The sequence below is a fragment of the Sphaeramia orbicularis genome, chromosome 20 (genome assembly GCF_902148855.1).
Source record: "Sphaeramia orbicularis chromosome 20, fSphaOr1.1, whole genome shotgun sequence".
NCBI classification, from domain to species: Eukaryota; Metazoa; Chordata; class Actinopteri; order Kurtiformes; family Apogonidae; genus Sphaeramia; species Sphaeramia orbicularis.
In genome coordinates, this window is record NC_043976.1 from 11,149,853 (window position 1) to 11,163,753 (window position 13,901).

The following is a 13,901-nucleotide window of genomic DNA, read 5'->3' on the forward strand; positions in this document are numbered from 1 at the left end:
TGTTTTTTTTTATCATCAGAAATTCAAATAATGGGATTAGCACAGTTTTCCAACCAAGCCCATTGGCCATTTGATTGATTATGTGCCTCTTTGAGAGGCCAGTGATGATATTTTTCATGTCCTCCCTTGTTCACATATGGGGGAAAAAATGCTAAATTTGGCCTTTTAAAAAGGGGTCTGCGCTCAACATGAAAATGAGGCGGTGGAGTCATTCACACAGGCTCAAAAACAGACAGACACGGACAAAGATCGGCGTATATCATTTTAGACATTATTTAAGGTGTGTATATTTCATGTGTGTTTGGGAGAATGAAACATAGAAAAAGAGGATCACTGCCCAGCGTTATGTCTCTAAACTCTCCCATGGCACATAAATGATTCTAAGTGCATGTATGACCTAGACGGTTCAAAGACATTAGCACTTACAGGTTATTGCTTTAGGCTATAACTTATGGTATTATAGCACTTTTATAGCCTAGATGTTGCCTCGAGTCCAAATACTTACATAAATATAAACACGCACACACTTTTGCACAGGCTGTAATAGAAATACACACACATATATGCTGTGTGAGCACAGTGTTAACATAGTATGAGCCAACTTTTAAAACTGATTGAAGAATAAAGAGAGTTATGGTAATGTCGCTGGAGACTTCAGTGGGCAAAGGCACAAAGTAGAAGGGAGGAGGGATTATATTTACCTGGCATGAGTTTCCCCCTGTGAAGTTTGCAAAGGACTCAATGAGACACTATTTATATCACCGGTCCTGTGAACTGTTTGGAAAAGTCTTTATTCATCTCACAAATTGCTGTCCAAAACAGTGAGCAGACCCAAAATGTGGGGTGAGATCAGAACAATGGTGAGGTCACAGATTCAGAAAGGACAATGGTGCAGTCTGACAAACCACCACATACAATGTACTGGCACGAAGCCTCCTGTATGGGTTTAAAGCTGTGTATGATTTTCGACGGCAATTTTTCATCAAATCTGTAAAACCCGAGTCATAGCCTAAGTATCACAAGTCCGTTAGTCTTTCTGTGATTACGCACAGGAATCACTTCCCTCATGGTGAACAACTTCGAAGTAGATAGATAGATAGATAGATAGATAGATAGATAGATAGATAGGTAGATAGATAGATAGATAGATAGATAGATAGATAGATAGATAGATAGATAGATAGATAGATAGATAGATAGATAGATAGATAGATAGATAGATAGATAGATAGATAGATAGATAGATAGATTTTTTTAAATTCAAGTATTCAGCTGCTTTACGTACAGCACAGGAAGACAAAAAACAAACAGACCAAAACACCACAGTGGGTTAGTAACCAGGTTGACATTAAGGTTACTATATATATATATATACTCTAAAAGACACATGCTAAAGAACTACCTGTAAAAGAACTTCCTGTACAATACTGTAAATAAAGACTTCTGATTGTGTTTACACATTTCAGGGCAGTGATATAAAGTGAAACAGTGATTCTAAGTGTAACAGTAATTTAAGTGATCTATCTAAGTGTACTCCATAACAAGCAATCCATTTGTTTACATACCAAACCGATTTGTCACTCGGGCCTTTTCAGAAATTTTGTTTGTGAAGTGCATTGTGGGATGGGAATTCCACGCAGCAGCAGCAACAAACACAGAAACGGCTTCATTGCTCCTTGCAGCTGTGGCTGCATGGAATTCCGAAAAGGCCTGAGTGACGGTTTGGTATGTAAACAAACAGACGGCTTGTAATGGAGTACACTTCAAAGTTGTTCACCATGAGGGAAGTGATTCAAGGTCGTAATCACGGAAAGACTAACGGATTCGTCATACTAAGGCTATCACTCCAGTTTTACAGATTTGATGAAAATTGGTGACAAAAGTCATACGCAGCTTTAAGATACAGCTCCATAATTCAAGCTACTTGTATCTTGCTTGAACATTCTCATTTCATGCACCTTTATACTTGTGCACCACTGTAGATTTCAGAAGCAAATATTGTACTTTTTAATCCATTGCATTTGTTGGACATTCTTAGTTACCAAGGTTATAATAGTTTTGGATTTTTCATTATAGTTTAGTTTTATTAAGTTTTGACTTTTTTTTTCTCTAATTCAGTTAGTTTTAATTCATTTTTAGAGCAGGTTTGCTATTTTTTATTAGTTTTCATTATTTTCTAAATGCTTTGTTTTAGTATTAATTTTAGTTTTTTTTTTTTTATATCTTTTCTCTTCTTCTCTGCCATATCAAATAAATCCCGTACAGGACTCTGCTGCTTTCTCCCAACTTTAGTCTCCATGTTTCCAGGTAGAGTGGGACCAGAAGATGACTCTAAACCACAAGTGACCACAAGTGACGGGCCGTTAAATATCATATGGTGCCGCTAGCTAAAATTGCTTGAGGGAAATAAATCGATTTTATATCAATCCGACATTGACAAAGATGAAAACGAAGGGAATTTTATCCGTAATTATTATCCGTTTTAGTTAGTTTTGTAAGCACATAATACAGTTTCAGTTAGATATCATTTTTTTCTTTTAATTATAGTTTTTATTTATTTCAGTTAAAGCTATACCTACCGATGTGGCATTTCTCACAGCACTTGGTAAAAGTTTGAACATGAACAGCCCGCCTCCCTCCAAAGCCCTGCCCACTTCCCTCTACCTGAGCTCTGAGGCTCCTCCTCTCTCCTCTCACCTGATGCGTGCGGAGGAAGCAGTGGCAGAGGTCCGGTCCACTTCGGTGTGTCCGTGGACCCCTCCCTCAGTAATCAGATACATCATCCACCTGCCGCGGGCCCACGGCTCCTGTTTCATCAGTAGACCCTGTATTTAAGGGTGTGGTCTGTGCAGCGCTGGGTCAGTATCTTCACTGCACCACAGAGATGAGATGCCCTGGTGATGGGCGCACGCACTGTGAACGTGTGGCCTCCGCAAATTTTCCGTGGACATTTGAGGTTTCATAGTCCATACATTTATCATCCTACATAATCCTACATTATGTGACACCATGTACATGTACCAGCATGAGTCCCACAGTCATAAAAGCTGAGCTTTGTGCAGACCTGTTTAGTCTAGTACATCCGATTTCCAGACTTTTATCTCCATCCTTCATTCATCGGACTCCTGTTTGTTCCCCTTAGTTGTTGTTTCTGTTAATAAATTCGTTTTTTCCCTTCCACATGAGCATTTGAGTTTTATCTATACACATCCTAGACAGTAGACTGTAGTCAGTGACAGGAGAAGCAGCGCCAGTGAAGCGTCAGATTCAGGGGTACCCATATCGGATGTGGAGACGGCGATAATGGATCGGATGCTGGACGGCAGTAATGGATGACTGACAGGAGGCTCAGCCAGGTTTGGCCAATTATTTCATTCGGACCAAATAAAATGATTGGTCAGACTTTTATCAGAAATATACGATAATTTAACATTTTTGAGTTTCAATACCTGGTGGATTTCTTTTACATTTCAGTTTGACACACGCTTATTAGGAGCATTTTAAGATGACAAAAGAAAAGTGTAAAAATGCCACATCATACAGTATAGCTTTAACGAAAATATTTTTACAATTCTAGTTTTTGTCATTTCGATAATAACCTTGTTAGTTACTTTCCGGTTTTCAATATTACCCCCCGTTTCTGTCCAGTGTAAACCTCACATCTCCACCAGTGTTGATTGTATGTTTGTGAAAAATTGGAAGATTTAAGTTCACTCTTTAAAAACCCTCTGCAACAGGATACAACCACATGATGATCTTATAGAATATCATGCTTAGTTGTAACTTAAACTACCAAACCATAGTTGAAATGACCTGAGCTTTAAACATGTACAGCAATATAATGTAACATACACATTAATGCAGCAGTAATAAGAATCCAATAACACTGTATATTATAGTGAAACACTGAAAGGAATCATTTTATGGCACAATGAGTTTCTTCTCCTCCTTAGATACACTTCGTTGACAGTCTTACATACCTTTGATTTAGTTTAAATGCAGAACATATGCTCTTGTGGTGCATTCTCACACATTATACATAAAAGATCTGAAGATTTCACCTGCCATTGCAACTGCACTGAATTTTTTGATATTTTATTCTTTACATGTATGGAAAAGGAGTTTATTTTTTGTTGACTGAATATTTCCACAATATCTTGACTTTGTGGTGGCGAAATGTATTTGTATGAACCAACCTGTTATTTTCCTGTTAAGTCATCATGTGCAGCATATTTCATTACATTGACACTGACAGGGCTGTTTTGAATCAGCTGATTGTTTGGATGATTGAGAAAAATGACCTTAAAATGAAGTTGCACAACCTGCCATTTGCTCATTTATAAAGTTACATACGGTGCAGTGGGCTCAAATATGGCCTGACATTATGGTGAGTCAAATATCTCCCCGTTGGCCAAAGAAAGAGTGATCTACCCAAGTAAAATATAGCTTGGCGAGGCAAATTACTTAAACGTTGTCTTGATTTGAGGCATAGCTGCAGAGCAGTCCTCTCCTGAAAACAATATGGTAATATCTTGTTAGTGCTGTTACATTGTTTAACTTCACAGGGATTGGATAGAAAATGGCAAATGCATTCTGAAATGGAAGGCGAGGTGACAGAAAAACAGTTACGAGCAGTCTCATGAAATGAAAACACCATGAATATAAATTGGTTTTCAGCTTAGTGGAACATTTAATGTGTTGTAAGACAGCGAGACAAGTGATTTAAAAAATTCAATAAAACAAACACCGTGATTACCGCTCTCTGTGTTCCGTTTGGCCTTTCGACGGTCATTAGGGATAATAGAATGAAATTATGTAAATGCGTATCCACTCTTCGTACGTAGAGGAAACTGAATTTGTGTTTGCAGTGCCTTGACTGCAAGCTCAGGAAATGAACCTTCAAAATGATCGAATAAATGCAGTGAATGATATCCCACCAAGGTATCAAGCGTAGCTGTGAATGCCGGTATCAAACGCTCGTCAGTCGCTCTAAGGCCGGTTTTATGGATTGAGCCTTTACACCATGACATAAATCTGGATAAGTTCTGATGTAACGCTGCCTATTAATCTGTGCTCTACTCTCACAGTAACAAGATTATTTCAAGCTCGGGCTCGATTGGCTTAAAGCAGAGGAGACATCCTGTGCACGCCTTACCCAAGGGTGCATTTTAATAGGCTTTCTAACCGCAGTGTAGAAAGTGACATTGCTTGTCCTCTGGTTTTGAGTACATTAGTCCAGATCTCTTACACTGCGTCAAGCCTCTGGCCACATCTTGCAATTTCATGTTTGATGTATTTTTTGTAAAAGCTGACATACACTTTACTCTTCTTGCTCACCTGCAGTGGTTAAAAAGTCCTACTTTTTCTGTCCAGTGTAAACCTCACATCTCCACCAGTGTTGATTGTATGTTTGTGGAAAAAGTGGAAGATTTAAGTTCATTCTTTAAAAACCCTTTTGGAATAACTGCATACAACCACATGATGATCTTATAGAATATCATGCTTAGTTGTAAATTAAACTACCGAATTGGAGTTGAAATAAACTGAACTTTAAACATGCACAGCAATATAATGCAGCAGTAATAAGAATCCAATAACACTGTGTATTATAGTGAAACACTGAAAGGAACCATTTTACGTCACAATAAGTTTCTTCTCCTCCTTAGATAGATATTGTAGATAGTTTTATATACCTTTGCTTGAGTTTAAATGCAGAACATATGCTCATAGTGGTGTATTCTCACAGTGTGGTATTCATACTTTTCCTTAACTAAAGGATCGGAATATTTCGCCTGTCATTGCTACAGCACAGGCATTGCTTGTCCTCTGGTTTTGAGTACATTAGTCCAGATCCCTTACACTGCATCAAGCCTCTGGCTGCATCTTGCAATTTCACGTTTGATGTATTTTTTGTAAAAGCTTGCTTACACTCTACTGGTCCTGCTCACCTGCAGTGGTTAAAAAGTCCTACTGTGCTGACATTCATTATCATTATGACGCCGGCCTAAAATGGCATTAATTATGTAAAGTTATAGACCTGCAGTGATTGAGTCACCTTTAAAAAACAGACCAAAGGACAAGGAAGCTATTATAAATTACTGCAGTTACACCAGTCTTGATATAAGACTCATGAACTTCTGTAGGATGGGTAGTTAAATCTATAATATCCCCTATTAAACACTCAGTGGTTTAAGCGGGCAGCACATCTCCATATTGACCTGCAGCTGAAGTGGATTTTTAACAATCCCTCCAATCACCTCAAGGGGGAACAAGATAATGTGTGTGCATGTGTGTGTGTCTCCACAAAACGGAAATCATTTAGATGCAAGTAGCAATAAACCCTTTTCAATCCATATTATCAACAGTTAGCTGTCAGTGTTAATGTTGGCTTTCTTCAGCTCACACTCATACTTTATTCTGTGCTTCAACTGCCGATACTGCAGAGAAGGTGATTTAATACCTCAATGTGTATGCAGATTCTTCCTTCTTTGCCTTTCTTTAATCCATCTTTGAGAAGGGTGTGTGTGAAGTGTTTTATGCCGCTCTCTGTTTGATCTCTTTTGTCTCAGATGCAATGTTCCTGGGTGTAATGTAGGACACTTTATCATATTTATGCCTTTTAGATGATTGTTAAAGTTTGATAAAGGGCAGAAAGATCATTTAACTGTACAGGTAATATTTTTTTTTTGTTTTTTTTTCACCTTCACTGTGAATTATATCTTAGATCCACATACTTTTAAAGGCAAAAACACGGCATCATTTTATTAAGATGTGATATGAGTTGGTAAATGTCTCACTTGTGCTCTTTACATGACATTTAAAACCCCTGTGTGAGATGTTGGCCCGTAATAGGTGCATCCACAAAACTCCCTTTTAAAGTCGTATTTGTTGTTTCAGAGCTGTATTAGTCATGATTTAGTGCCTGTCTTGTACCATGGGAAAAGACAGAGAGGGCTTACAGAGGAATACACAGGGGTTTGTCTTTTAATATGTTCCATATGTGGCATGAGAGAAATCCATTAGCATAACTCACAAAGCAGGTTTCAAGGCAGGGGAACTTGCTACGATGCTAATGAGACTTTAATGACTCCCTTTAGACGGTGTTCGCTGTTCCTCAGAGGCTGCTGTCTGACTGTACATGACATACTTTAGGCTCTGTTTAACCTAAACAGCTTCACCCTTGACATGTGACTCAAGTGTGTGACTTACATGTTTCTGGCTGCAGCATTGAATCAACTCTGAACTACACAACATTAAACGTTAAGGCCTGCGGTTTAGGCAGAGAAGTATGTGACGTGCCACCACATGATCATGAGCTTTGTCAACACTGCCTTTCTCCACAGACGGAGAATGATTTGTGGGAGATGTGGAACAAAACGGGGCATCAAGGGAACAAATGGAACCGAGCTGAGATCCCCCTGCGAAAGCTGAGGAACTTTGAGGTGATATTTGAGGGGATCCGTTCGAGGGATGTGAGCGGAGGAGCCGCCCTGGATGACCTGGAGTTTATAGACTGTGCCCCACGTACGTGATATGAACTGAGTAATCTGTTTAAGTGAAAGGAAATACTCTGACCTCCATGTATGTAAGGGCAATTTTCCCCTTAGATACATGGAAATGCACTGCCTCTAAGCAGTCTTCTGCATTCAGTTGAGCTAATATGTCACAAATTTACTGTTGAAATCATACATCAGTAGCCTAAGTCATACATCATATGGACAAAAGTATTGGGACAGGGATCTATAGTTTTATATTGTATTAAATATCATTGCATTGGTTAGTTTGGTTTAAATTGTTATCTTTGCTTCCAAAATGCCTCAGAGATGGTTTTTACTTGATTTATCTCAACATTGATTTTTATTTTTATTATCCATGACTATGATTTTAAATGTTCTTCCTTTAAATTTCTAAAGTATTTTTCATGCTCTGACTGTAAATAATAATTGTCTACCACAACTAACCATCTACTTTCTTCATGTCTCACATAGGAAGAAAAATCTCCCACTAAGCTTTAAAGCTGCATATGACGTTGGTCACCAATTTTTCATCAAATCTGTAAAGCCTGAGTCATACTCTAAGTATCACAAATCCGTTAGTCTTATCATGATTACGCACCTGAATCACTCCCCTCATGGTGAAGAACTTTGAAATGTACTCGTCCATAAACAATCCATTTGTTTACATACCAAACCGAAACCTAAACGAAACCATCACTCGGGTTTTTTCGGAATTCCACGCAGGCACAGTATGGCTGCAGTGGCAACAAATACAGAAACGGTTTCATTGTGTCTTGCTACTGTGGCTGTGTGGAATTCTGAAAAAACCTGAGTGACAGTTTCGTGTAGGTTTCAGTTTGGTATGTAAACAAATGGATTATTTGTGGTGGAGTACTCTTCAAAGTTGTTCACCGTGAGGGGAGTGATTCAGGCGCGTAATCATGGAAAGACTAAGAATGTGTGATACTTAGGCTATCACTCACTTTTACAGATTTGATGACAAATTGCTGACGAATGTCATATACAGCTTTAAGGAAATATTGATGTTTAGAAACTTTATAGACAAAAATATTGGAACACATCATGTCTACAGTTGTAAGATGTCCTGTTCATGCTGATTTGAGATGTAAATATCAATATTAATAATCAATATGATGTTTATCCCAATATAAAACTATATTATGACATTTGTCATAATTGTTTTGTATCTCAGACCCCTGATAGAAAAGAAACACTTGAATTCAACATGTCCCAATACTTTCGTCCATATAGTGTATGACTCAGGCAATTATGCTATGAGGCTAACGGTATGAGTTTGGGACATGAAATAAGGATGATCATTTACACCGATTATGATCTTCAGTGAAGACTCATGAGATAGGAAACTTACCATGTATGTAAAGAAAACATCTGACTGATAATTTTTATGAGCAATTTCAACCTGGCTTTCCACTTTAGTTTTAAGATTCTGTTCCTCAGTTTCAAGGCTCCTCACAATGTGATGCCTCCATACCTTTAAAGCTCCTCCAGATTCATAATATACCCTCACATAGTCTCAGATCATCCTCTTACTTCCTCTCTCCCACAAGATATTCAGAACATTGACTCATTTCCCACCTACAAATCCCGACTCAAACTGGGACATCAGGTCTAATTTTACTCTGTTTATTAATTCTCTTCTCTCAATCGATTGAGCATTACACAATCATAGTGTACTTCAATCTTTCCATGATATTTAGTACTGCATCAAGTTTAGTATCACAATGAATTCCCCTATGTTCAACTAAATCATCATTTTGATCATTAAAAGAATGGCCTTAAATCAATAATTAGAAAAAACACAGGACATGTTGTAAGAGGAGATGAGGACAATTTAGTTAATTTGCCAACACAAGTAGATAGTCCATAAATGCGTTCATTTAGTTCAATAAAGTTAAAGTCCCACTCAAAGGGGAATGTGCTGCAGGGAATGTCTCGGTGGGAAACTGGGATTGTAAATGAATGGAATGAGTTTTCATCTGCAGTGTGTTCTTCTGCTGTGGCAGAGAAATGATGATTGCTGCTTTTCCCTGTAGATTAGCCCCAAGTACAGGGTAAAACTGTGTATCTGACTTGAACAGCATTCAAAGCGATTCATCTGAAGTCAGAATGTGTTGAGAAAAGAGCTAAAGCACTCCTTTCCTGGACTAAGAAAAAATGTCTCAAGCATTATTTTCCATTTTTTGTTGACCCAAGACCATGGCTCATTGACCTTTATAAATAAATCCAATAAATCCAAAGTAAGGGGGGCAGAGGAGTGCCTATAAATGTTATTGTCCCAAAAAGAAGTATGGACTGGAAAGTTTTATTATAGCCAGAAATCTCTCCACCTGGCAATGCAATCACAGTCACTAGCACTTAGTAAACTTCTGCAGATGTATTACCGAAGCTTAGTGGAAAATGGTCAGCTCAATTGGAACTTTCAATGGTTTGAAAAGAAATATGAGAAAATTGTTATCCTCTTTATCCGTAATCACTGAACCGCTAAATCAATAATATGTCTTTGTGAATGTTACGGAGAAAAAGAAGAAAAATATTCTCAAGTGTACCTTGAAATCCTTACTTAAAGCACCTGAAGAAGTAACATAAAGTAGCCACAATGGATGTGCTTAAGTTAAAGATTAGATTAGATATTAAATTAAAGGTTAGAAAAGCCGTCCTCTCTTTCATAGTCGTCATCCTGCTTTCATCAAAGAGTACGTTTAATAAGCTTCACAAGCTATGTCATTATGCTGTAAAATGATTTTATGATCTCTTCAGCTGATACTTTGCTGTATGAAATTAACTCTGTCACTGGTTTCTCTCAGTAGTTGAACAGAGACAGAAAGTGCACGAGAAAAGGCAGTACCAGTGTGTTTTAGTAGGAGGGAATTAGATTTTTGGGGTAATGACAGAAGCTGACAGATGCTGTTTGATGTTTTTGTCTGAGACAGATGTTGCACATTAGACAGGACCTGGCACAAGGATGGACACCATGTGGGATGTGTTCAGGCCAGGGCCTCATCCGACACACAGATACGAACACACGGACGTAAACACTGACCTACAGATGAGCAGAGACGTAGATCAAAACAGACCGCCGTGCATGCAAGTCGACTGACAAGCAGACAGACTGTCTCTCCAAAAACACCAAGTGACACGCAACTTTCATCAAATTTAAATGCTCTCTGAAAAAAAGGATTTACAGTTTGCTCTGTGATGGTATTAACCCTGTTGACCTCCTGGAATGTTCTCCTCTTTGCTCATTTCAACTCTCATGTAATACCTTTGAAGTTTTAAAGCATGTGCACATACTGAACAGTACATCCACAGTCACATCCACACTCTCACATGCTCATAATGTAGGTACACAGAGCGCTGTTTCTGATCCACCTGATCTCTTTTCCTTCCTCTCTGTTCTGCCTCAACCAGACGGAGCTGCAGGAAAGGGGGGGCTTTGATTTCTCTGACGGGCCTTTGTCTGCTTTTGTTTGCTGTCATCTCTGCTGCCGTCCTTTGTGTGGCGCTGAGCACATGAACGCCGTGTTTTAATAATACGCAGATGTTCACCATTTCTTTGATTTCAGTAGAGAAGAGGAGATTGGTGCTGAATTTGGTCTTAACTATGATTAAATAAGACTGCCTGATGAGGTTCACCCATAAAGACTTAGTGCTACATTTGCGGCAGTTCCCAAATGAAGTTTTTTGTATTTTTATCCTTTATTACCTCCACCGAGGAACAGCAGAGGTTATGTTTTCATCAGGGTTTGTTTGTTAGCAACATAACTCAGAAAGTTATGAACAGATTTGGATGAAATTTTCAGGAAATGTTGATACTGGCACAAGGAACAAATGATTAAATTTTGGTGATGATTGGGGGGGGGGGGGGGCTGATCTGTCTTGGCGGAGGTCTGAGCTCTCCGAGTGCATTTTAGTTTATTCTAATATTATGCTGTGTATTTTGTATTCTTAAGTGAAAACCACATATTTTCCTATATTTAATGTATTGATCATGTAGATCTTCATAAAAGCTGAAATTATAGCTAAGGGTTACTATATAAAAAAAGAGAAATTTGAAGAAAAAGAGACTTGTCCAGTAAAATATGTCATTAAATGAACATAAGACAAGTATCCCCATCCACTGTTGTTTATCAAACTCTATGGGTTTTAGTGGTGAATCAATGTTGTAGAAGATGACTGTGTTACCATGTTCACTACGGAGCCTCAGAACATCCAAATAGGTCATATCTGATGATCATGAAAAGATGTCAAGCTGTATTTTACACCAATTATTTACATGTATTAACCCTGCACTTTGCACTTTTCCATGTTATTTGCACTTTATGTTTACTGCACTGTGGGGCCTTAGAGTCCAGTAATTTCAGCTCTCTCTGTATACAATGTACATGGCAAAACTGACAATAAAGATGACTTTGACTTTGACTTTAACGCCTGACCTTATATACAAGTATATTAAAAATTAATTTGTATTTTTGCCTTCAAGCAGATGCTAAATTAAGTGGAGATTGTTAATTTGACTGTAGTACATAAAATACAGTTTTGCGCCTGTTGGAGTTAAGGTGTTCATATGATTAGTGGATCAGCAGTAATTTAACTTTTTATGTCAGTAAATGATTTTGGTTGCCTGTGGATGTTTTGGGTTTTTATGGGTGAACTTATCTCATCTTATTTTTGCTATATTTGTGTGTTTCAGCTGCAAAACCTGTGAGTTGCCCTGCTGTCACAGACTTTTTGTGCCACAGCGGCCATTGCATCGAGTCCCACCTGGTGTGCGACAACAAGGCAGACTGCGCTGATGGGTCCGACGAGATAGACTGCGGTGAGGGGAAATGGAAACCGGGACTGAACCGTCTTATTTCAGGGCAGAATAACAACCTTGCACCCCTGTAATCACTTTTTCTTCTTCATCGCTGCTTCTCGTGCAGATCATGTAGTTCAGTCGCCAGGATCCTGCAATTTCAACCTGGAAGGGAGCCAATGGGAGGATAGGTGCCAGCTTTCTCAGGACACTAATGCTGACTTTTACTGGACGATCAGTGACCAGACAAACACACCAGGAACCGGACCTCCTTCTGATCACAGTCCCAGTCAGTACCCAATCTGATGCACATTAACGTCTCTTTCAATTAAAAAAGCGCACTTCAGAAATTTCGTTAACCCTTTATTCAGGGTTCCTGCGGGGTCTTAAAAGTCTTAAAAGTCTTGAATTTTCAAATCTGCATTTAATGCCTTAAAAAAAGTCTTTAAAGTGTATTAAATTTGATATGGTAGGTCTTAAATCATGTTGCCATGAACTGCCATAAATGTATTTAAATGTTTCTGGGAGATGTTCATGCCGCAAAGAAAGTAACGTTAGTCAAATCAATTAGACCTGTTCCAACCCAAGAATTTATACTGAAATTAGGAACTAGTTATTGCTAACTTTGCAGCCCCCGGTGAAAATCAAGGCATTGGAGTAATTAAATACATTTTCCTAAATTCTAGGAGTCACAAATTTTTGCCAGTATGGCCATGAAATAGGTATTAAATTCTGTTCTAAATAGTCTTAAAAAGTCTTAAATTGTACTGGTAGAAACCTGTAGGAACCCTGTTTATTTCATAGAAACATGCTGCTGTGAATTAGCATCTGTAAAAGTGTCTTAATACTGCTGTGAGTATGTGCTTGTGTTCCTTTTCTTCAGTGGTTTTGCTTCACTGTGTGTTTTAGGGTCAAAACAGGGTGGAATAACAGACAAAGAACATGTTTTTACTAAATAACGCACTCAGAATGTACACCAATATGAGATTTAGGATGCTGAACATGAACTGGGTGCACACGAAACAAGTATTTGAATTTTGGCCCAGTAGTTTTTGTTTTGGGGCTCTTTTTTTTACTAAATCAGTCCAGCTGCTTTGGCACCTGGTTGAACTCCAAAAAGCAGTTGCATGGTTAAAACTCGGTAAAAACACCATAAAAAAAAATAAAATAAAGGAAAGTCACAACAACATTGCAAACAATACAAAAAAACAAAAAACGACAAGGAAAATTCACTCACTGCTCTGTGTTTTGCCCCTATTCCACAGGTGGTGCGGGGTGCACTGAGCATGCTCAGATATCTATGGAAAGAACAAGGTCTATTCTCAGCACGTTTTGAAATTTTTCCTATTGAGCAAACGGTTTAATTCGTATGAATATTTAGAATAAATCGTACATTCAGAACGCTCACCGCAGACACATCAGGAGTTAAAGAGTTAAGTCTCTCCTGCTGACCTTTGTCCACATCATGATGAGTTTGAGTGAACACACAGCTGTAAATTTGCCCTAAAGCTCCTGTTTGTTACAAATTCAAACAGCATCCTTTCTATGTCTTGCTGTTTAATGAAAGA

The 13,901-nt window shown here is 38.3% G+C and overlaps 1 protein-coding gene across 1 annotated transcript in view; it reads left to right on the forward strand.

The window, feature by feature from the left end:
• The window catches only part of malrd1 (MAM and LDL receptor class A domain containing 1), a 97,867-nt gene that overhangs the window by 57,282 nt on the left and 26,684 nt on the right, over positions 1 to 13,901 (forward strand). Inside the window, exons 21-23 of the mRNA XM_030123104.1 lie at positions 7,344 to 7,524; positions 12,229 to 12,354; positions 12,461 to 12,622. Coding sequence (XP_029978964.1) covers positions 7,344 to 7,524; positions 12,229 to 12,354; positions 12,461 to 12,622 — 469 coding nt within the window. The remainder of the gene's footprint in view (positions 1 to 7,343; positions 7,525 to 12,228; positions 12,355 to 12,460; positions 12,623 to 13,901) is intronic.